General features: G+C 38.5%; 1 protein-coding gene across 3 annotated transcripts in view; it reads left to right on the forward strand.

Moving 5' to 3' along the window:
• nhsl3 (NHS like 3) overlaps positions 1-25,101 on the forward strand; it is a 62,424-nt gene extending 37,323 nt beyond the window's left edge. The window contains exons 1-10 of one of the 3 annotated variants that reach the window (XM_030148199.1): positions 11,802-12,128; positions 14,008-14,166; positions 15,278-15,321; positions 15,422-15,560; positions 16,153-16,260; positions 16,343-16,494; positions 16,604-16,801; positions 19,613-23,045; positions 23,764-23,846; positions 23,992-25,101. In XM_030148199.1, the coding sequence (XP_030004059.1) occupies positions 12,071-12,128; positions 14,008-14,166; positions 15,278-15,321; positions 15,422-15,560; positions 16,153-16,260; positions 16,343-16,494; positions 16,604-16,801; positions 19,613-23,045; positions 23,764-23,807 (4,335 nt within the window). In that variant the 5' untranslated portion in view covers positions 11,802-12,070 and the 3' untranslated portion in view covers positions 23,808-23,846; positions 23,992-25,101. Of the gene's footprint in view, positions 1-11,801; positions 12,129-14,007; positions 14,167-15,277; positions 15,322-15,421; positions 15,561-16,152; positions 16,261-16,342; positions 16,495-16,603; positions 16,802-19,612; positions 23,046-23,763; positions 23,847-23,991 lie in introns of those variants that run through there. The other 2 variants (XM_030148198.1, XM_030148197.1) reach the window with 2 other exon arrangements.
• Positions 25,102-25,218: the final 117 nt, after the last annotated feature.

The following is a 25,218-nucleotide window of genomic DNA, read 5'->3' on the forward strand; positions in this document are numbered from 1 at the left end:
ACGTGATGGAGCCCAAAGTGATAATTTTTATGAGTCCCAAATCCCTGGAGGCACCTCTGTTCACCAGCTTGTTTGACCTTAAAAGTTGAATATGCAAGAGCACACACATATATTAGGAAGTGAGATAAAGCAGGAACAAGAAAGAGAGAGGCTGGTTTGAAGGGAAATGCCAAGGAGGACAAATAGGGCAATGGAATTATTATTTAGTGCACACAAATCGTGTAAATGTTATCATTCCACACCACTAATTGGATTATGTGACAGTAAAAAGGAAATGGCTTTGATTCAGGTAAATGTTAGAAGTGTAGGGAAGGTTATGTGAAATGTAATGGGACTCAGATTACTAGTAATTACTTCACTACAATAATGTAACTTGTTAATGATCACTTTTTAATTACATAAATTCAATTCTTTAAAGATGGAAATAAATAGTATAACACAAGATATCCATATCTAACTCCTCTCTAAGCGTCATGCAATGAAAAAAGTAGCAAAACAAATAGGGTGAAAGAGGAAAAGAGACAAAAATAAAAAGAAATAAATTAAATCAAATGAGGTAAAGTCCCTCCCAGCTACCTTTAGCCTTAGAAGTCATGTAAATACGACTCTGTAATAGTGTGTTTTTGCTGCAAATCTATGCATGAGGAGAGGACAGATTAAAAAAAAAAAAAAAAACGAATATAATTTATCAAGACGCAATCAGGACAGATTGTTAAAATATGAAATGACAGGTTGCCACTTCATAATAAAGCAACTATTGCATTTCTAGGCTTAAAAGTATCACGTCTTTATCCAAACAAACTCAGAATGTGATGAGATCAGATGAGTAAGTTTTCTAACACAGGACTGTTATGAAGGTTATTATGAAGAACTGCACGCACTTACATGAAGTCCATGGTATTGGAATAAGTGAGCATGAGGAATTTCATGATAAAAGTCCCTTCTGTAGAACTCCATGTACAGGCTGTGTAACCGAGACATCCATTAGAAATGAAATTAGCCAACGTCAGTAGACGACTGGTTCCCAGCAGCGAACCGTGCTGAAGACGTAATTTAAAGCAGGTGGTGTAAACCTCACAACTCAACACTGATTAATGTCAAACCTTAAATAAAAGCTCCTCAATGTAACAGGGATTAGGATTGGAATGTTTTGATTCTAATCACAAGCACCAAAACAAATAAGGAGTATGTGGATCACAAGCTACAGTATGATTATGGTAAAGGAGATTCTTTTACTAGAACCTCAACTCCATGCATTAATGCAATACAATATTCACCCTTCCTCAGTGCAATAATCACAACCCATGCACCTCGTTTTTTTGTTGTTTTTTTTATTTTACCTGTACATATCCTATACTGCCTGAATATATTTATATGTTGTATATATTTATTTTATCTATAGTATGTAGTTGGCTTTTATATATTTTAGTATGTTGTTGTAGTTTTTTGAAAATTGTCAATACTTTTTAGTATAGATTTTCATTATAATTTTGTGTGATATTTTTATACAGTCTTTTTGCACTTTAACCCTGTGAAGCCTGAACCATTAAATCATTGACAGAAAATTCCAATTCTATGAAACTGGAGCCTTTATTGGTCCTTCTGAACAGTCCCCCCCCCCCCCCCCCCCCCCCCCAAAAAAAAAAAAAAAATTAAAATATCAATTTCCATGTATGAGTTTCAATTTTGTATCATATCTGATACATAGGGTCTCAATGCTCAACTATTATTATTTTTCAACAAACAAAAACATAATATAACACAAACATGTCTAACAAATTGGTAATTCCTTTTGAAAATGGTCACAATTATGCCTCCTTTCTCATTAATGACAATCTTGTTGTGTCTTGTAGTGTTTCCGTCAGCCTACCCCAGGGCCGCTGTGGATACAAAATGCAGTTTCCCACCACAAGTGTGTGAATGTGAGAGTGAATGAATAATGAATCAATAATGTAAAGTGCTTTGGATGCCTTGAAAAGCACTATAGAAATTGAATCCATCATTATTATTATTATTATTATTATTATTATTATTATTATTATTATTATTATTATTATTATTATTATTATTATAAGTGTTTTTGCTGCTAAATAGGAAACAGAGCTGCTAAACTGTTTTTCCCTGCTCCTGTAACAGTGACCAAAAATTCTATTCTATTCTGTTCTGTTCTATTCTGTTCTGTTCTGTTCTGTTCTGTTCCAACTGATTCACAACTGATACTGTTTCCTGAATGGCTGTTTTCTTTCTTTGTCTTTTTCACTTTCTCCGGAGGTTTCTAACATCATGTAAATATTGTTCTCACCCTGATCCACCCATCACTCTAGAACTGGGTCAATCTGGACTCATCAGACCACATCAGATGTTGTTTTTTTTTCCATTGAATAACAGTCCAATCTTTATGCTCTCTATCAAACTGATGAATATTAAAGAAATGAGAAGCTCCTTACTGCATCAGTTAGAGTTAAACTTGTAGCTGAAACATATTAATCACTGCAGTAATTATCCAATAGAAGGAACTGGCATCTAAAGGGTTAAAATCCTGTAAATGATTAAACATTCAATAGTTTTGAGAAGAGCTGAAGTGGTTTAAGAGCTATGTGTAGAAAAAAATGTTCTAATGTATGAGAGAGAAGAGTAACTGACATTAAAAAAAAAAAAACAACATTCTGGCAGAAATCCACGCCATAAACTGTAACACAGACATAATTATCACCAAATCAAACAAGAAAAATGACAAGAGATACGGAAATGGCCTGAGGGGGTCCCTAAGGGTTAATTACAATTAGTTAAACCAATTACAAATTTATGTTTATGTAAGTAACTGTAACTTATTTTGTCATTTCTGTTACATGAAAGTAGTTGGCACCGGGGAAGGGTTGGTCTTTTGTTGTTTCTACTCTGACAATAGAAAACTGCAGTATTTTTGGCCTAAATCTGGGCTGCCTCTAGAAACAAGAATGAGGAAATCCCAGTTCTGTGTCTGGAACAGGCGCCAGTTGTCCTCATTTTTTACAACCGTGTCATTTATGTGTCTTAGAACCGGTGGACAGCACCTGTATTAAAAGTGTGATGGTCAGTATTTTATTTTCACCTGTGTTGTTTAGTACATTTACAGTCCTGTCACTCTCTCAAACAGAGCACATAAACACTGAGGCACACACCCATTATTATGTTTTCAAGCCCAGGCTGACAGGAAGTGGAAATCCCATCAGGTCTAACGGTCCAGTGGCCTACATATCCACCTGATACTGATGCTGAGGTTAAGACAAAAGACACAACGGCAGTCACTCCTCTCTCTCATTTTCTGACTGTTTCTCTGTTTACCTCCTTCGTCTCCTGTGCAGCGAATGAGAGGGTGAGTCGAAGCTGTGGTGTGAGCTCATACTCAGCCTGCGGTCGCTGTATTACATTTTCCGATAAGTGTGTATGTGTGTCTACGTGTGTGTGTGTTAGCGTCAGTGTTGGGCTTGGTCAGTCCAATGGGAGTCATAGATTCTACAGTGAACGTCCTCATCAAATGACCTGCTGTTTTTGCAGTCTCATACTTGCAGGCTCAGTCAGGGTTGATATAGCACTCTCTAGTGGACTAAGGCGTTATATGGGTGTGTACAAGACATGACACGCTTTGTTGAGTGATTTCTCCTCAGAGGGATGACGTCTGACCATTTCTACTTGGTTGGACTGATATTTCAGATGTCTGCAGTAGTCAGTGGAGTGGTTCATTTCAGAGCAGTAGTCTATACTGCTATTTTTTATTGCTTATTACCATTATCATTATTATTATTATTGTTCATATTATTATTATTGTTGTTCCTTATATTACATATTACTAGTATTTCTAATGTACAATTGCTTGTTTCTATAGTTATTAATATTTTCTTTTCATTTTATTTCTTCTAATTCCTCTTATATCTGTACACATGGTGCTGTGCTGCTACTGATGCATCACCTTCACCTTCTATAATTGAATGTAGACCAGGCTTAATATACACTTAACCCATAAAGACCTAAACATCCACCGTCGACCAAAAGCATCAACTGATCTAAACTCTTCATCCACTAATCCTTCCAATACATGTAAATAATTGGTGTAAAATGCAGTTTGTCGTCTTTTCATGGTCATCAGATATGACCCATTTGGACGTTCAGAGGCTCCATAGCGAACGTGGAAACACCGTCATCTTCTACAACACTGATTCACCAGTAAAACCCATAGAGTTGGATCAATGACAGTGGATGGAGATACTAGGTTTGTGTTCAGTTAATGATAGATTTGACTGAAAAAGTGACTTTTTCTTCAGTTTTTTTTTCTATTTTAATATAATAACCTTTGACTTTACTCTGAGCTTTTATAAACATTTACATCAGGGGTGTCAAACTCATTTTAGTTCAGGAGCCATATTCAGTGGAATTTGATCTGAAGTGGGCCGAACCAGAAAAATAATAACATAATAACCTATAAATAATGACAACTCCAAATTTTTGTCTTTGTTTTAGTGTAAAAAAAAACAAACCATTAAATTATGAAAATACTTACTTTTATAAACTATCCAAAAAAAAAAAAAAAGAAAGAAAAACTGAAAAAACTGAAATTTAAATTCAAAAACGTACGAAAATTTAGTGCAATTTTAACAGTATTACTCCTCAACTTATCATTTGTTATCATTATGGATCAGATCTACAAAGACACTAAACACTGTGGAACAGGCAGAAAAATGTTTAAAATTGTGCTCAGTTTTCTTTAGACATTTCAGGTTGTTCATATTTGTTCAGGTTATTCACATTTTATTGTTATAGGATAGTTTGTAAATGTAAATATTTTCATAATGTTATTTTTTGCACTAAAACAAAGAAAAAAAAAGTTGTTAATTCTAGATTATTTTTTGGCTTAATTCAAGATTTTTATTTTTTTTTTTTACTTAATTGAAGATTTTTTTATGGCTCAATTCAAGATTTTTCTTTTTACTTAATTGAAGATTTTTTATGGCTTAATTGAAGATTTTTTTTTTTTACTTAATTGAAAATTTCTTTTTTTTTTTTGGCTTAATTCAAGGTTTTTTTTTACTTAATTGAAGACTTTTTTTTTTGGCTTAATTGAAGATTTTTTCCTTAATTCAAGCTAAATTTTTTTTTGCTTAATTCAATTCAAGACTGTGGAATTTTTGCACTTAGCAAAAACATCCCAGGGGCTGAACTGGACCCTTTGGTGGGCCGCATTTGGTCCCTGGGCCGCATGTTTGGCACCCCTGATTTACATGATCAGTTAATTAAACACAGAAAAATTAAATGATTTTCACTGGAAAAAATGCAAAATTCAGAGGGCAATATTATACTAAATGGTGATAAATCAATTAAGTAAGGTTAAATAGAGGAAAAAATTAATTTGGAAACTGCCACAAAAGTCACACTGGGTCTTTATGGGTTAAAGTTGCAATACTTCATAGTTTTTAGCGTCATTGGGGGAAAAAAATCCATAATCATCTATAAGCATATTGTTATTCAAGTGGTGTGAGGCGACATGACATTTCTTGATTCATAATAGTACAGATGTAACTTTTTTTTTTATACAGATTTAGTGTGTTATTAATGTATTAAATTGGCCATTGTCAATGATGTGATGAAGTCTTGTCTTGATTATAATAAAAATATAGGTATGTTTCACTCATCTACACTTGAAAACAGGAGTATTAAATGCTGATCAAATAAAAGATGTGTCATATTATTATAGTTAACTATGATGTTAGTTTAGTGAGGGGAGTGCTTTGTGGCCCTTGACATGTTAACTTGACATGTTTTAGTTAATTTTATGAGCTACCAACAGAGCACAATCATTGATTTATGGTGTTATTTGCAGAAATACACAATCAAGACAATAAATCTAAATCTCAAGTAGCCTCCAAAATTCTACTTTTTCTTTCTTAAATGTAGAAAATATATGTAGGTTTGACACTCTGTCTTTTTCTTCTATTGTAATGCAGTGTGTGCTTTAGCTTGTGCAGTGGAATGGTGTGTTGTTTGTGTTGAATCAAAGGCATTTGGAGCTCTCCCTCTGTCCCCTCTGCCCTCTCCCCCAGGACCAGATGGTGTCTCTTTAGGCCCTCTAATGAATATTGATATGAGGGGTCTTGGTTAACAACAGGCGGTGCAGAGACCCTCAAACTGGCACATAGTAAAGGTCTGCATTGAAGGGACCGGGTGTGGAAGGATTTCATTTTGAGGAAAGGGAGTGTTTGGATCTTAAACGATGCTTGACCACAAAACAAAGCTCTTTTCTCATGCTCATAAGCTGCTGCATGTGCCTTATTGATACACTGTCTTGCACACATTAATATGGATTAGGAATCCATGAGTATGAATAATGTCACCTAGAGCATATTTCAAGCCTAAAGTAGACAAATGTTATTGTAAAATGTAAATTGAAAGAGGTTTGTTTGAGCAAAAGGTTGTTGGAGTGAGATGAGCAGTGCTGATAGAGGGGGAAACAAATGTCAGAAGTAAACGGGTGCAATGTGAAGAGATGGACAGGTTAAGCCACTGGCAAAGTTAATCCTCTGGCAATGCTCCCAAGGCTAAAGCTGCTCTCCCGAATGCCTCGTCTTATTCCAGGACCCGCTCGCCCTGAGGCAGAGTCAGAGCCAGAACCCTGGGCAGTACTGGCCGGTCTGACCCCAGACATCAGGGTAGAAATTTCTTTAGAGGAGATGCTTAGAATCATGAAAAAAGAGATTTTAGCCTCAAGGTTTCTGGCAGAAAAATCTTAAATAAGGCAGTAGAAAGAGTTAAAAAGGAGTTACTGTATGACACAGGACTGCCAAAGAGGATTCTGGGAGGGTTTGTCTGCTATGATTACTGCTATGACTACACATCCTTGTAAAATGCACTATTGTATTTGGATATATGGATATATTCTATTGGATAATTAATATGTTTCAGCAACATGTTCTTTAATTCTAAATAATGCAGTCAGTAACTTCTCATTTCTTCAACATTCATCAGTTTGATAGAGAGCAGAAAGAGTGTGTGTGTCTGTGTTTCAATGGAAAAAGGTCATGTGGTCTGATGAGTTCAGACTGACCCTGGTCCAGAGTAAGGGGTGGATCAGGGTGAGAAGAGAGGCATAAGAAGTGATTACCCATCATGCCTAGTGCTTACAGTATAAGCCTAAGGGGTAATGTTATGGGATAGGATTGGTTCAGTTGGTCAGGTCTAGGATCAGCAACATTATGCATCCAAAAAATGACAGAAATTAATGTTATGTTTTGGTTTATTGTCCAACAACATCTATAAGATGTTAGAAACCTCCAGAGAAAGTAAAAAAAAAAAGACAAACTAAGATAGAAAAGAGCCATTCAGCAACCAGTGAACAGTACCACCACCCCAGATTGTTTAGAATAGAATAGAATAGAATAGAATAGAATAGAATAGAATAGAATAGAATAGAATAGAAATCAGTTTAGCACCTCTGTTTTCAGATTCTTTTTTTTTAATCAATGTATTTCCATTTTATTGTATTAATAGTTGCTTATACACGTGTATACACAAATACAGATACTTTTTTTGTCAAGTTTTTGTCATTGTTTATATACTGTAAAAGAGCAGGTTGGAAATATTAAAGTGCAAAAGAAAGACTGTATATAAAATCTATCACACAAAAATTATTCTGAAAACATATACTGAAAAATACTGACAATATACAAAAATACAAAGAAATACTGAAAATATACAAAAGGCCAACTCTGTACCAGAGAAACATAACGAATAAACAAGGTAAAAAGAATTTGTACAAATGCGTATTCTTTATTCTACATTTTTTTAAACACATATATGATGATTTTTAGACTTTTATTGACTATTCTCAGTTTCTTCATCATTATTTTTATTGGTTTAGACTACAAAATTTTTCGTGAGCTTTAACCACACAAATATTCGGTCAGTTTTAAAAGATCATGGTTTGGTACTCTTTTTTTTCTGCTTCAAAGTCCTGAGGATAACCTTCTCCCATGTGCTGACAGTCTTAATATGAGTTTGTTGTGGTGCAAGGAGGCATGGTGTGTGTATAGTTGAAAGTAATTGTGTTACTACCGTGTCCCTCCAGCTGGTGCGGGTGTATGGACCAGCTGTAGCCCCCTGTTGTGCCGCTTGATTTGAAAAAAAACACCCATTCATGCAGCCTGTGGATGTTAGTGCCCTTTTTAAAACAGAACAATAATCCAAGAACAGCAATGCAATCATCTTATTAGCAGCTTTTTTTTTTTTTTTTAATGCGTGTTGTATTTCGTACTCTCTGCAGTTTGTCAGGAAACATTAGAAGACTTGCATAAACTCAGACACAGCAGCATTAGAGCTGTGATGATGAACTGAGGCTGTGTCAGCTATTTATAACTCCAACTAGACCTTTGTGGCTATAAGGCAAAGGGGGCAGACGGAGGGAAATGCAAGGAAAGAGGAGATGTGAAGGAAGTGAGATGAGCAGAGACAAAGGGCGGACAGAGAACACAGGAGAAGTGATGCAAAGGAGGATCAAACATACAATGAATTGGTTTAGTTTTCACCGCGAGGACGCAACCTCTACTGTCAACTTCAGCCCCTGTAGCCCTTAGATAATGAGACAGAGTGTCAAAGAGAAACATGATGCTGAAGGCGTCCATTAGAGACAGGACAAGGACATACACAACTTCTAATCCTAAAATAAGTGTATTAATGATGAGGCTGTTACTTTAGCTTAATTACAGCTAGTATTGTAATTACTGATTAGAGACACAAAAACACTGGTTTCTAGCAGTACATACATGATAAATGAAAGCAGGAATATGCCAGAAGTATATATCTATCACAGAAAATTATTATTTTTGGTGAGTTATTTAAAGTTTACATCAAAGTTGCACCATCTGTTTCAAAGCTTTTCAATGAAACCTTTAGGATAATGATGTAATAAGATGTAATAAGTCTATGCCATCTATTTTTAATTCATTTCTAAACATGATCAGGTTAGTAATATTCTGTATGTGTGTTATGTCTGTGTTCACACTTTTTTTCTTTTCATGTGACATCTTTCCACCCACTTATGTGTGTTGCAGTGATCAAGGTTACCATTAGGTTCTGTGACTTTTCCATGACATGCTCTAAAACATCTGTGTAAAATAAGGCAAGGCAAGGCAAGACAAGTTTATATGTATAGCACATTTCAGCAACAAGGCAATTCAAGGTGCTTCACACAGGACATTGAAATACAATGACAAGAGAACAAGAAACATATTTAAAACAGTATAAAAGAAACATGTAAAAGGTGATTAAAAACAGCAAGTAAGAAAACAACACATAAAACCCAAAAATATTAAAGTAAAAGAGTTGCAGTGCAGAGTTTCAAAAGAGAATATAAAATTTAAAAAGTCAAAAGCCTTTTAGTCAAAGGCAGCAGTGAACAGGTGAGTCTTTAACCTTGACTTAAAAGAACTCAGACTCTCAGCAGACCTGATATTTTCTGGTAGTTTGTTCCAGATATACGGAGCATAGAAACTGAACGCTGAATCTCCATGTTTAGTTCTGACTTTGGGAACACAGAGCAGACCTGCACCAGATGACCTGAGTGGTCTGGATGGTTCATACTGGACTAGAAGGTCTCTGATGTATTTTGGACCTAAACCATTCAGTGCTTTATATGCTAGCAAGAGAATTTTAAAGTTTATTCTCTGAGAGACAGGGAGCCAGAGTAGAGACCTCAGAACTGGAGTGATGTGGTCCACTCTCTTGGTCTTAGTGAGGACTCGAGCAGCAAATAAGAATAAAATAAGATGATGGGGCATAATTAGCTAGCGCTGCCTCTCCCATGTTTGAAATGACTTGACCACAATCCACACACAGTTATAAAAGCCTGATCTTCATCTTTTTTAAGCTTTGTCTTCTACTCGTCTGGGTGAAGCCTGGCATTTGTCAAAGTCAATGTCAACTTTATTGTCATTTGCCATATGTGCATCACATACAGAAAACTGAAATTACAAAACTACTCTAAAGCGCCACGGTGCAAAAGGAACATAGTAGAAAACAATATCAAAAAGTATCAAAAAATAGAATAGAATATAACTATAACCTATAAACACTAAACCATATAACTATAGACACAGAATATAACAATGAACAGCAGGGGGTTGAGGAGACAATAAATAGACAATAAAGGTGCAAACAGCGAAGACAGATTTAAATATAGATCGCAAGAGCAACGTAGAGCAACATATTTTAAGTGTTGTCAAGCATTAGCCCCTATATTAAAGGCTGTGAGCTTTGTCTTGAACTTTGTGCTAGGATCTAATCGTTGTTGACATTATCCAACTCCACCTGTCAACTAACAATAGCTAGGGTTGCACATCGTCGCTTCTGCAGAGAAGAAGAAAAGTAATGAAAATCTCAAGGGTGAGTTTGACCCATAAAGACCCAGTGCTACTTTTATGGCACTTCCCAAACTTTTTCTCTCTAATTTAACATTTCTTAAGTGATTTATCACTATTTATGATAATATTATCCTCTATATTTTATGTTTTTTTCAGTTAAAATCAGGTATTTTCCTCTTATTTAATTCACTGATCATGTAGATATTCATAAAAGCTCAGAGTAAATTCAATGGTTATTATATCAAAACAATGAAAATGAAAAAAATGACTTTTTCAGTAAAATATATCATTAACTGAACATAAACCAAGTGTTTCCATCCACTGTCATTTCTCAAACTCAATGGGTTTTACTGATGAATCAATGTTGTAGAAAACAACAGTGTTTCCACGTTCACTATGGAGCCTCTAAACATCCTAATGGGTCATATCTGATGACTATGAAAAGATGACAAACTGCATTTTCCACCAATTATTTACATGTATCAACAGGAATTAAATATTTTAGGTGGGTAGACATTTTTGCTCGATGGCAGTTGTTTGGGTCTTTATGGCTTAATCATTTCTGCAGAAAATCCAACCTTGGTCCTCCACATGGTCTATGTTCACACTGCAGGCAAAAGTGGCCCAAATGTGATGTTTTTGCCCATATGTGACCTATATCTGCTTTTTTTTTATAACAGTGTGAAAAGCACAAACCTGATTTATTTTCATGTCAGACCCAGGCCACTTTCACATGTGGTCCTAAATCAGATGCATGTCTAATGTTTTGTATGCAACTGTCTGAACAGTTCTGTCATATTTCATCTGACTTTTACATCAGTGAAATATGACAGATGTCCCATTTCTGTGCTGGATGAAGCAGGACCCGGTAAACTCCATATTTACTTCCATAAACACAGTGTGCTACGTGTGACATCATGTCTTTTCTCCTTTAATATTTTCCTTGTGATTGTGCTGGAGCTCTACCTTTGTTGTACTTGCAGTTTAGATGTGTGTGGGTGTTGTCCTGCTGACCCACACAACTCAATGTGAACCCAACCCCCCTGAAAAAAACTTGCCCTGACAGCTCATGAAATACTTAAGGAGACATGACTTTTATTGAATGATTTATTTACAATTTAAAAATTTCAACATAAAAAGGGAATCCACTCCACTTAATTAAAGAGAAGATTCACATGGTCGGTGTACGGGCATTATCACACACGTGTCTGTTTATACTGCATGGGGTGGGGGTGGATGCCTCCTGAAAGCCAAACTCTGACAGCCGTTGTGTCGGCCGAGGGGGTTCATTCATTTGACAATAGAGAGAGAATCGCAATGGAGAGAGAGACAGTCTGAGAGGAAAATAGACAGAGAGGGAGGGAGCAGAAGGGGGAAGGGACGAGGGTATCAGACTCAGGGATAAGGCAGCTGGGACAGGCTGCCTGGCTGGGAGCAGATCTTATTGTGCACTTGTCCTTCCCAAGTCACTCAGATAGTCTGCAGAGGGAGCGAAGAGTGACTCGAAGTGACAGCAGTCCAGTTATGACGTCTTCCTGTTCAGAGTTTGATTTTTCTGCATAGTGTGGAGCATCTGCATCTTGTTTGCTGCTCAGAGAAGAAGGACTTGCAGCTTTTTTTTTTTTTTTTACCTCTTTTTTACATTTAAGAGTGGAATTCATATCTGTCATGTTGCCAGTTTAGGCATGGTGGTCTACTTGAGGAAAAGCATCCACTCTCTGCTGTCAGTCTTCAAAAAGAAGGGTGAGTGCTGACTCAAACAGTAGAATATGACAAGCTGTAGCCTTAGCTATAAGCTGCACAAATTACAGTGCTATATTTTCATACATTAATGCTCTTAACTTTGCAATGACGGACCTTTCTGGAGTCTAGTTAACTTTCTCTCACCATAAAAAGTTTGTGTTGAGGTTGTGTTTCTTGGTGGATAGGTGTTATGATAGTTGATTTCACATGCCAATCTTTGCATTTATCTGCAAACACACACATTTTGGCAAATAAGAGTTAGCGCTGAGGGCAATTTGGGGGGTCTCTCTAATAAGATAAAGAGCTTAACTGACTTTTTTGGCGATCGTCTTAATCAACCGAAAGCCCTAAGCTCCTGCAGTGATCTGACAGAATACCAAACGAGGGCTACTTTTCCAAATCATCACATCATTTTTTTGGGAACCCTTAAATGTGAATAATGTATGTGATGAAGTCCTTAATGGTGTCTCAAGCATTGCAGTCCTGAAACTGGTTGTTTAGTTCCTTGGATTTTGTTCACAGTGAACAGAGATTTCCCACAGCCACAGACAGGGGAGGGTATTGTGTCTGAGCAGGAATGGCTGCCTCACCTGTGTGAGTGAAGGTGGATAGGGGTGGGATAGTCTGTAAATGCACCTACAGGAACACACAGACATGTACAGTATGACTGACCACACACACACACACACAGTATTACCTAACCAGTGGAAACTGAAAGCCCTGCAGTGTTGAAAATGACAAAGGAGGGAAAGTGGACACCTTGTATTGAGCTTGACTGGCAAAAGGAGCAGCTACTTAACAACATAGTTTTTCCATAGGTTGTACTCCCATTATGCTATAGCATCATGGTTTTACTAATTCATGGATGGTCTGGCGAGGCATTCATAAATTAAAAGAAATTCAGCAAAACAGAAAAGTGTTGCTCAGTAGGAAGTGGCTGCAACTCTAGTCCACACAGCTTGTATGTTCTTTTAGACTGTTGGTTGGCTCTATTTCCACCATGGTCCAAATGTGTAATACAGTAAATTGCAAAAAGTGACAACAGTTTGCATGTAAAAGGCCAAAGGTCAACTTTATTTTTGACATCATCATGTTCTTTAGAAACACTTCTCTGTTATGAAACTACTCCTTTGTAAAAGCAGTCCCACTAGAATAGATTTGTTGGAGTAACTATGGAGAGAACTTCCCTTCCACCAAAATACACTTGACTACTACATGGAGGCAAACAGCTGCAAGTCAGGACTCTAGTTTTGGTGTAAAATCAAGTTCCCAGAAGTAAATTAATCACCTGCTCCCTTGGGTGGAAAAGTACTGAGATCCTCTAAAGGTTCCTGGGGAATTCCCCCAAGGTGGTAACTGTAGGTTTGTATTTTCTGCATATCATACTTGGTCTCTGCGATATCTGGCTGCCCTGAACCACTAAGTAATGTCCTCTGGAAGGGGAGACTGTTCTAGTAAGTTCCACAGCAGGAGGCCCACCGGCATCTTTACATGTGGACAATCAGATTACCTAATCCCCAACGGACAAGCAAGGAAGAAAGATACGCGGCGAGATTAGGCAGGCTGGTTTAATGTTGCACACTTGACCAGGCTGGGACGTCTGCCCACCCAGCTGCTTGACTGAGGAGACTGTGAGAGTGTGCTGTGTCAATTAAAACACATAGACTCATGCCAGATGGAGGTGCAGAGGGTTCACTGCAAAGCTGAGAAAAGCTCTAGAAAAGACACACCTGTTGAGTACACTTGTACCTGTCTGTCTGTGTTTATCCTGAGAGGACCTATGGAAAGCCTACAAGCTGCTCAGTGTTAGCCTAGCATCATTTCACCTCTGTCTGCGATTCCTCCAACAAATAACCTTGTCTGTGTGTCACATCAACAGCTGGGCCAAAGGGGAATGAAGACCACAAGAGGTTGTCAGTGCATTACACGGCCTCACAGCACTACCAGGAGAATGTTTTCATCGAGGGCAGCAGGCCACAGTATCTGGAGGACCTGCACACTGAGGCCCAGGAGGGACTGAAAATACTACAACAGGAAGGTCAGACATATTTAGTGGGCCTTTACTAGTCCTAAGAAAATGTAAGGAGATAATAGTGTACTGCTGGTGGACAAGGTTTTGGAAAATATCCACTGCAGAGATAAGATGTGCAAAATGTTACATAATGAAATGGAAAATAAATGACAAAAGTACTGGTTGGTTAATGTGTCCAATGTATATGATAAATGAACATTAGAAGGAATGTGGAAAAATGAATGTATTCAATATACTGACAGTGTTCAAGAGAAAATCATTCCTTTTGAGTAAACTCCATGAATTTCATTAAATCATAAAAATTTTACATTTAGAACCAATACTGTATCTTACTATTTAGTACAACCAACCAGCATTTTTGAATTAATTTTTCTTTATTAGTGGTTCAAATTGTTAATATGTTACTACTTTTTTCTGGAGGCATTTTGCTTATAGACCAATGTTAGAGACTGGAACATTTAGGTTTTAATAAGTAAGTAAGTAGTAAGTGGTTGCAGATTTTTGATATAAAACCAATGAATAAAGCTTTGCAACACATTTGACCATAGCTCCATAAAGTTAGCAATGGTTAAGACATAGGAGAGGGATCTTTTAGGTAAAGCTTTTATTTATTTGATTATGAATTATGAATGCATGCATATGTGTATGCTCGTATTTATTTTCAATGTGATGGAATGTTACACATGCACCAATTGGAGGATGCCTTTGGATCATATTAGTATTATTTCAGGATAATTGTGTTGACAGTTGTGACGTTTTCAACACAAATAAGCAATTTAATTGTGTTAATAGATTAATGAAACTTAAATGGCAAGAACAACACTATGATTTGCTCTTTCTGTATAACACACTGTAGAGTTAAAAAAAATCTATATATTTTTTTTTTCAAATCAGTCCAGTATTATTTAAACAATATTTTTAGTTGAATTATTCCTCATCGGTTATTACTTTAGTAAGTGCCAGTCATTTTTGCAAAATTAGCCCAGATAAGTCCCTACCCCTGTGCTGATGGATCTTGGTTACATTATTCTTTACATACAGTATATGCATGTTTATTAATAGAATGTGTGTATATTCAGGTTATTGTGTATTAATCTTACCAATTTGTTCCACACAGAAAACAAGAATGGAGTGACCTTTCCTGACGATGACACTATTGCTGTAAGTACAAAAAACCCTCTAATGCTTACCTCTTTGATCATTTTCAACACATTTCTAAGCACTAACGTGTGTGTGTGTGTGTGTGTGTGTGTTCCTGCAGTCTACAACCACCCTGTGTCCGCAGCAGGATATCAGCTCCAAGGACAGAGATGCCTCTCCGGAGTCAAGATCCACCACCGGGAATACTGATACCACAGTAACCTCTGCCGTGTCAACTAGGCCTGTACTCACACGCCAAGGTAAACTGTTTTGTGCATTAATTCTTTTTTTTTTTTTCAATCATGCAGTACAGGAAGAATCCATATTTCATTCATCTCAGAGAAATAGGAGATAATCATTACAGCTGTGTCTGTAACAGTTTAAGGTTTGTTCTTGGTTATGCTGTTATATGACAACTCACAGGCATGTACTTATTTAGCATGCACATCCTCATTCCAGCTGCTTGGTGCCTCTGCAGTTATGGTGTGAAATCAAAGGAGAGGAACTTGACATACACACATACACTTTTCCCACACACTCATATACACAGCTGAAGCTTTTTTCGGTTACTCAAAGTGTCTGGAGAAAGCACTGCGGCTGCCTCTGCACATCACAGTAGAAGGATGAAGTATGAAGTTCTGTATGTGTATGTGTGATGAGCCATATAAGTGATTTGTATTCTGATCCACACGTTCAACTTTCTTTTCGAAATTCAGATATAGTGTTTCTAAATATACTGAATTTTCCTATTTTAGCTCCATCAATCTGATCCTCAATCTAGTTTTCCTCTTGTGCATCATAGTTTTACTGTGCATTCTTCAGTCTAAGTAAAGGTTTTCCTCTGGCTCTCAGGTTCTACATTCAAGCCTCTACATCCAGTGAAACGGATAGAAAAGACCAAGAAGAGGGGCAGGAGGACTACCATCATGGGCATCCCCAACCAGGTCCAAAAAGAGCTTGGTATGTCCACATTATTATTACACAACCACAAGACATAATGTGGCCTTATTAAGAAATATGATATTAACATGCATTTTTACAGCACTGCACCGGCACTCAACGTTCCAGCAGCTTCCTGACCATGATAAACAGGTCAGCGAGAGCCAGTCAAGTGTTGTCATCATACCTACGGTGGATGGAGGGACTCCAATAGCAAATAAAGAAGGAGCGAGGGTGCACCTGTCAGAGCTGGAGGTGAGGATTTTTATAAGACATGCATTGACAATTTGTGTCATCATACAGTTTTATACAAGTTCTTTGCCACGTCTATGTTTTTTTCCTCTGTCCTATTTTCTCTAAAAAGCAGACATCCAGAGATGAGAAGCTCTTGAAGAAGCACCTCCAGGCAGTGTACCAAGAGGAGCATCACAACAACCTCCAGGGATTCAGCCCCCACCTTGGCCCCACCTCCATGCTAAGACCCAAATCTGTAGCAGTACCTGGCATGACCACTTCCTGCTCCTCTCCAGCACAAATGTTTAGCTTCCTACAAGAACCACAGGTTAGAGCAACATCATATTACTCTACCTAAATATGGTGCACTTAGGAGAGGTTTTGGCCTTATTGCTATATATTTTTTTTTTTTTATTTATGTAGTACTGTTTAAAATACAAAGGTACAAAGTGCTTCACAAATACATGTCTGAGTATATTATGTTCAGACATACATCAAATATAACCCAAATGTGCAAACCAAAGTATGGTCTTAGATAAAAAAAAAAAGCTGGCCTTTAAAGGTGTTTTATGCAACTGCTTAAAGCACAAAACCGATTCAGCTGATCAGATTAAAACAGGAAGGTGATGTGGAGGCAAGACGGCAAAGGCACAGCCACCTTTGGATTTACAATGAGAAAGTGGAATAAGTCCTTTAGTTAATGATCTGAGAGTACAGAAGCTGGAATAATGTCTCAGGAGCTCTTTTAAGTGTGGTAGGGCCAGGCCATGTATGGCTTTATATGTAATCAGTAAGATTTTGTAATCAATTCTGTATTTGATTAGAAGCCAGTGAAGGGAATTAAGAACTGTTGTTTAAATGGGATAAATAACTACAGGGTGGGGAAGCAAAATTTACAATATTTTGAGGCAGGGATTGAAAGACAGTGTATGACCAATTAGTTTATTGAAAGTCATGAGAATTTATTTGCCACAAGAAAATTGACATAATAGAAAATGTTTTTATTCTATGTGTCCTCCTTCTTTCTCAATAACTGCCTTCACATGCTTCCTGAAACTTGCGCAAGTGTTCCTCAAATATTCGGGTGACAACTTCTCCCATTCTTCTTTAATAGTATCTTCCAGACTTTCTCGTAATAGTTTTGCTCATAGTCATTCTCTTCTTTACATTATAAACAGTCTTTATGGACACTCCAATTATTTTTGAAATCTCCTTTGGTGTGACGAGTGCATTCAGCAAATCACACACTCTTTGACGTTTGCTTTCCTGATTACTCATATGGGCAAAAGTTTCTGAAAAGGTATGGATAATAGTGTTAGGTATGATTATGACATCAGTATATGTTTGGTTTCAAAACAACTGACGTAGTGCCTGCTGAGAAAAAACAACTAAATGCTCATTGTAAATTTTGCTTCCCCACCCTGTAAATTCAATTGGGAACCTGACAGCAACTGAAGACAAGCAACAAAGGACTTACTGACACCAGGGAGTAAATATTACAGTAGTCTAAATGCAAAAAGACAAGTATTTACTAAAATGTTTTTGCTGACAGAATGGTTTTGATTATTGCAATATTTCTCAACTGAAAGGACCATGTCTGAACATTAGTGATGCAACAATCAAAGTGTAAGTGTTGGTCAGAGAAAAAAACAAGGTTCTTGAAAACAGACTTCATATTGTTAGACACTCCCCTCCTTAGGAGAGCTATCTGGACCCAGAATGCATTACTCCAAACCATCTGCAGAGGCAGGAAAAAAAAAAAAAAAAAACATTGATGGAAGATGCACTGTGTTCCAGGCTATGACAGATTTCTGTGAGAGAAACGTGCAATTTGAAGCAACCAAATGTAACATTTCCACATTAAAATATCTAAAAACATTGATGTCAACATTATATATTTTGACATATGTCCTTACATTATATCAAATGTTTTAAGCAATATCCAAATTCAGACACATCTGCTATTGTTGTTCAATATAACCATCAATTTTATTTGGTCACTTGTCAACGGCATCAAAAACAACTACAGTAATGTCAACATTTAACATCATGTGAGGCTGCTTCATTAGAATGATATGACATCGGCATGACAACATGAATATGTATTACTTTAACACATTACCTTGTCTTGCCGAAGTCACATCAGGTAGATCTTCTCCCATCATCATCCCAACATCTGTGACATTATGATTGTTTGGATTTAGAGACCTCAAATAGCAGAAATTGGATACAAGGGGTTTAACATGGAATTGACTAGATGCTGTTACTCCTATACTGGAATTTACTAGTTTGCACACTGCTGTGTCATGGAGGCGTAAACAACAAAGAAATTCGTAGAGAATGGATTGGTTGTCAATCAGGCCTTTCTTTATTGCGCACAAGTGAGAAACTGACAGACGAAGCTTCGCCCTCTCTCAGAAGTCAGTTCTGACCTGTCCAGGAAGTCAATCTAACTTATAGTAGCCTGCGCTAAGCTTAAATGGCATTGGTTAATATGATGTATGATGCTGTCGCTAAGCAGAAGAAAGAAAATAAGATAAAAACAGACAGAATGCAAGACCTTGGAGTTGTCCTGGGAAGTTTTAGGGAGTTGGGTTATGCTGTACCTTGTGGTATCGTTAGAGATAAAGTAGCTTAGAAAACAAGCAGAATTGAGAAACTGACTGAGAGGAAACATTCATATCTAGGCCTGTGGTTAGAAAGAGAATGAAAACTGAAGACCCATCACAGATGTCTTCTAAACTAAGAGAAGACTTATGGTCAGTATTAAAATCAGTATTAACAACTGCATCCCAGAATGAAAAGCACACCTTTGGTCAGGTCAGGTCCTGCCACAAACGAGCCCCTCCAGAGTTCATTTAGGACTGCACTAAGACCGTCTGTTCTAAAGGGTCTTGTGTGGCTTTGGTCTACACTAAACTGAGATTACTGCATTTGCACTTGCTTGAAAGAATCCAGCCTGGGGGAAAAATTAACCAGAGCCCTATTTAGTCAAACTAAAACTCCAGCTGTGAAAACCCCGGAGTTAAAAAACTGGTCTCCAGATGCATTCAGTCGATGTACAATACGTGAATGCAAATTAGACCACTCTGACTTGTCACCTGTAGCTATAAACATTAATGTTTCTGGTCTTTTCTAGGGTCCAGTGATGTCCATTTCTCCTCAGGCAACCTATATGTCCACAATCATCCCTAATGCAGTCCTGCCGGCCTCCATTGAAGTCATTGAGATCGACCACGGTAGCAGGACACGAGGCAGCAGTGTCGGCTATAGTGGGAGTGTTCGCACTGTAAGCAAAAGCAGCCTGGCATCTGGGGACTCATCAGTCAGTCCTTTGTTGTCCAGAAGATCAGACGATGATGATTCTCAGACTGACATTTCCCACAACACCTCCATACTGATGCCCACATCAGTTTCAGGGTCAAATCTTAGCGAGACACCATCTTCAAAGACTATAATTTCAAATACCTCCCCCACCTTTTCTAAGGGGAGTTCATATAGTGATAAGTCACAGCGAGTGGGTCTCAGTGGGCAGGGGAGCCTTCAAGTGCAGTCTGGTGAGAACCAAGACCTTGTTAGCCTCCAGAGCTCCACTGATGTACTTTGCAGCCCCATCACCAAGCATGAAAATGTTGGTGAAGTTCAAGAGTTCATATCACAGTCAGTTACTGCTGCTGAGGATGCAAAGAACAAACGTAACTTTGCTCGTAGTCTTTCTATTGTAAAGACCAAGCAACCTCCAGCACCCCCACGAAGAACAAACTCTCTACATAATAATAAGATCAGGGCTTATGCCGGTGCACTGGTGGACAGCAAAACTCTAAATGAATCTGTGTCTGGAGAGGTGTGGACTGCAGCAGAGAACATTGTAGGAAACAATGAAATTAAATCAGTTACTGCCGAAGACAGCAGGATCCTAACCCCTCTATCAAACACTAACTCACCAGATGCTTCCTCCGATACTGACAGCATTGTTCAAGTCCCCGCCAAGGAGGATGGAGGACCACAGCCCCAATTAGAGTCCAGTGGCTCCTCCCCTCAGAAAACACCATCAGATGGGGGAAAGTTTGAACGGACAATGTCTCCTTCCAGTGGTTACTCCAGTCAAAGTGGCACGCCAACACTTTCCCCAAAAGGCATTTCACCAACCTCCCCAGACAAACAGAAGAAGACGCCGGTCAAACCGGAGAGATCTGTGTCTCGGGCCTCATCCTCAGCAGCTTCTCCTTCACCTTCTCTTACCTCTCTATCATGTGGTACACCTGAGCCAGTCAACCAAGATGTTTCCAAATGTACCCCTAGTCTTACAATCCCCACAAAAGAGCCCACACCCTGTAGCAATTCTGCAGTACTGAGAGTGGAAATCAGAGATCTGTTAAACATCCCACCCCCTCCCAAAGTCAAAGCACCATGTCCACCTCCTCCAGAGACATGGGTTCACAACAGACACACATTTGAGCTTCTCTGTGCACCCTATGTTAATGTCAACAACAAGGCATCAAGACAAATGGAGGAAAGCACAATGAAACAAGCAGGAACCCAAACAGAATCTGGCGAGGAGTCACCAGTTGAAAAACATACAACTACAGACAAACCTATGGTAGACTCTTCAGAAAACAGAGAACCATCCCTTGAGGAACAGCCTCTGACTTTACTAACCATAGTTCCTGTAGTCCCTGATGGTGTCTCTACACAGAAAAAGGAATGTCCAGGTACAAAACAGGAAGCATATTTAATCCAGGACAGGACAGAAGCAGGTACAGATGTTCAATGCCAAGAGGTCCCCAGCCCTCTAGTGGTAGATACAGAGGCTCTCCCAAAGAAAGACCCCCCTCAGGTCATGAAGAAACCCATGACAGTAATAAACAGAGAAAAACCACTATCAGAGGAGCAGTCAGTCAAGAAACAACAAATGGAAGAGAGTAGCAGTGCCTCAACAGTTTATTTACCTGTTGAGAACCGCACAACCTTCTCACAGAATGAAGTTACAGATGGAGGTGAAACTGCATCCATTCATACACTTTCTATCAACGTCACTAAAGCTAATAAAGACTCACCTCCACCTACTCCTCCACCTTCCTACCACCCTACACCCCCTCTATCGAGAAAAACACCTCCCTCGTCAGTATCTGTGGCTCCTGATGATTTACAAAGAGTACAGGAAGAAATCCAAGTCTCAGAATGTTGCTGGCCGCCTCCTCCACCTCCTTTGGAAGGGGACTCTGTCTTTGAGGGAGGGGATGACATTGATTTCCCTCTTCCCCCTCCTCCCCTTGTATCGACAGACAGTGTGCCAGAAGAAACTGACAAAGTTATCATGAAAATAGAGGTCCAAAACAGGCTACCAGAAAATGTTGAAGAGACAGTCATCCTCTCAAGTGATGCTGAAACACGTGGACCAGTAAAACCTCCTGATGTCCTTCAACCTGTGGCTGACAACAAACCAGAGGTTGTCAAGGAAGTTTTACAAGCTAATACAACTGTTGAGTTTTCTTGCAGACCAGTGTTGGACAGTTCATCTAACAATGACACACCTCCCACACTTGAGACACCACCTTTACCACCATTTACAAAACCAGAAATCCCAGCATCTGTTTTACTTTCTACCAACAGTCTGAAGCAAAACTCTGTGAAAACTGAAGGGCCAACTCCCTCAGAGCCTCTTGTCAGTGCTCCACCTCCAATTACTGCCCCAGAAGCCCCTCCTCTGCCAGTGGAGAACTTAACATCTGCTGTTAATTTCAGAAGACAGCCCAGTGTAGCAAACAGAGACACCAGAAGCAAGGAGCTCCTTTCCCGCCATAAAAGTGCACCAATTCCCAAAGAAGATGCTAATATTCCTCTTGTCACCCCCTCCCTGCTTCAGATGGTTCGCCTCAGATCAGTCAACATGGCTGAAGATGAGATAAAAACCCCTTCAGAGGACAAGTCAACAAATGAGAGTCTGGGGGTTCAAGAAAACAGCCCCGTTTCAACACCAGGACCGCAAAGCACTCCACAGAAACCTATCCGCAAGTCTCTGTCTCTGAAGTCTCCTCCACAGACACTAAAAACATCCTCTGTGATGCTGAACACCCCTTCTATGCGCTTACAGGAAGCCATACGCATGAAGACTGCAGCCATGTCCTCTAGGGACGGGCTTCCATCGAGGCTAAGTATGAGGACGTCCACGTACAGCTCTGTAAGTGAACCAGGGGCCCTGTCTTTGAAATCCCCAGAAGGTTGTGACCTGCAGAAGTCCCCAGCCTCTACCGCCAGCTTTATCTTCTCCCGGAGCACTAAAAAGGTCGTCATAGAGACTGCTGCCGCCTCCTCTCCAGAGACTCAGGCAAATCTGAAGCAAAGTTTGGCCGCTGAACTCATGCAGTTCTCTGACCACTCAAAGGCTTTCTCCAATGGTGGGATCAGATCAGAAAAAGTTCCTCCACCAGTAGCTAAAAAACCAGCCCATGGCAGTGTCAGTCCTTCACAGAATCTTCCTACTTGTACAGTAAAAATGGACCTCAGTGTTGCTGGAAATGGAACAATGGGAACAGGTCAACACGTGGGCAAAATAACACTTCCAGAGACAAGTAAGAACTACAGCATTTTTCACTTTTATTTACTGTGATTGTCTGTATGAAAAACATGACCGATTGCCACATTTGTCAGTTACTATGTTTGCATGCACAGTAATATTCATTCATTCATTTTCTGATGTGCTTAATCCTCGGGAGGGCTGTCTGGGGGCTGGAACCTACCCCACCTACCATCAAGGGAAGGCAGGGTACACACTGGATGTGTTGCCAGTTCATTACAGGGCTACCATATAAAGATGAACACCAATCCATTATATGACACCATTCCAACTTTGATCATTGTCAGTACTGTCTTCTGTTCAGTCAGTGAAGTGTAGATAAGAAGACCCACACAGTAGAATACTATCATAAAATACAATAAGATATAATATTCAGACATTATAGCACAAGCAGCTTTTTATGCTTCCATATTTTGATGTGATAAATGTTAAGGAATTATTAAGGCGTATGCACAGCTGCACATGAACAGGAATATTAAAGGAATACTCATTTTCATGCACCATGTAAAACTAGCTAAGTAGGAATATTGTCTTATTGGAATAAAAGCAAAAAACAAATATTTTGTGCATGTAAACATAACTTCACGGTACTGCTGATTTTGTGAAACCACTGAAGTGACCCTTGTGTAAATACTATGATACCATAATCTCGAACACCTCAGCACTTAACAGTGCTTTGAGAAGCATATTTCCTTTACTTTGTCTACCACCAGGAGAAAACTGCACACACAAACCTTCTTCCACACAAACAATATGAAGTATGCCTGCTTGCATGAAGCTTTTTCCAGTCAAATGTGTAAGCATGTGCTTCCCTAACCTAAAGCTCATGATCCTGACTCACTAACTGAATTAGATTAGGACAGACCACTCATAAGTATGTTCCTGTAACTGTATTATGGTGATGCCATTATGTCTAACCTTCTCTCATCTTCCCCCTCTAGCGACGAGAGTGACAGCAGACACAATTGAAACCCTGTTCTGAGAGCGCTTGATGCTTAACCGAAGACGAGACGAACATGTACCGAACAAGAAAACAAAAGCGAGGACTGACCATACTGAAACACATTAAGCTCAACTAACTAGTTGTTGTGTGTCAAGTCTTCTCCAAAAGCCTTAGCCTGCAATGGCCTTCCTCTGTATTTATGCAAAAAATATGTTGCTCCCAATTTCTTATCACAGCTTTATTCTGGAGTATTTTTCTAAGCTATAATTTATCTCTTATTAAGGCCCCTCAGGATGAAGTGGCGTACTTTGGCCATTAGCTGAACTGTAAATATTTGGCTTGTGTAACATCGCCTCCCACTGGCAGGATTAGGTAGTGGTCACTACCCCAAACAGCAAAGGACTTCTCTTGATAAAGCATTTCTGTACAAAGGTTTATTGTCTGATAAGTCTTTTGTTGTTGTTGTTGTTGTTGTAATATAATATAAATTCTTAAAATTTAAGGAGTTGCCAGAAAACAAAGCTGTCAACTGCATCCACTACAGGCGCTGTCATTACAGAACAAATCAAAAAAAGTTTGACATTTCATTCAATTGAAACTGTTATACATGTTTCTGTTCAGTTTTTCATTGTGAGTAAAAAAAAAAAAAAAAAAAAAAGGAATTATTTAACAATGAATGCTGCACACTCGAAAGAACAAGAACCCAACATTTAATGAGATTGAACAGAAGCACTTTTGTAAGGCAACAGATGAACCAGACTTCAGAAAAAAGAATCTGATAACTGAAACTGTTAATTGAAAAATCCATCATAATCATCGTGTTTCTACCTGATCTGCACAATCTCTTCTTGGGTAAAAACCAACACATCCTGAGAACAAGTAACCTATTTATTTATATGTAGTTCTTTCCATTCTAGCACTGTCAGTCACCTTTTCCTACCAAATTATTAAATCTTTAGGACATCTGAAAACCACTTTTAGGGCTAGAGATGTGATTGGCCCTGGATGATTGATACACTGGAGTAGACGTAGTGTGAGATCAGATTTTCTTTATTACTAAATGTGAACTGATACTTTCTCCACGTTGAAATTTTTTGGCGGAAAAAAATCCAGTTCTTGTCTATTTGCACAAATGCTTTCTCCCAGCGAAATCATTGGTGAGTGAATTACACAGGCTCTTTGTAATGGGTCGGAAATATACATTTTGATGATTATACAGAATTAT

This window comes from Sphaeramia orbicularis, chromosome 11, assembly GCF_902148855.1.
Source record: "Sphaeramia orbicularis chromosome 11, fSphaOr1.1, whole genome shotgun sequence".
Taxonomy (NCBI): Eukaryota; Metazoa; Chordata; class Actinopteri; order Kurtiformes; family Apogonidae; genus Sphaeramia; species Sphaeramia orbicularis.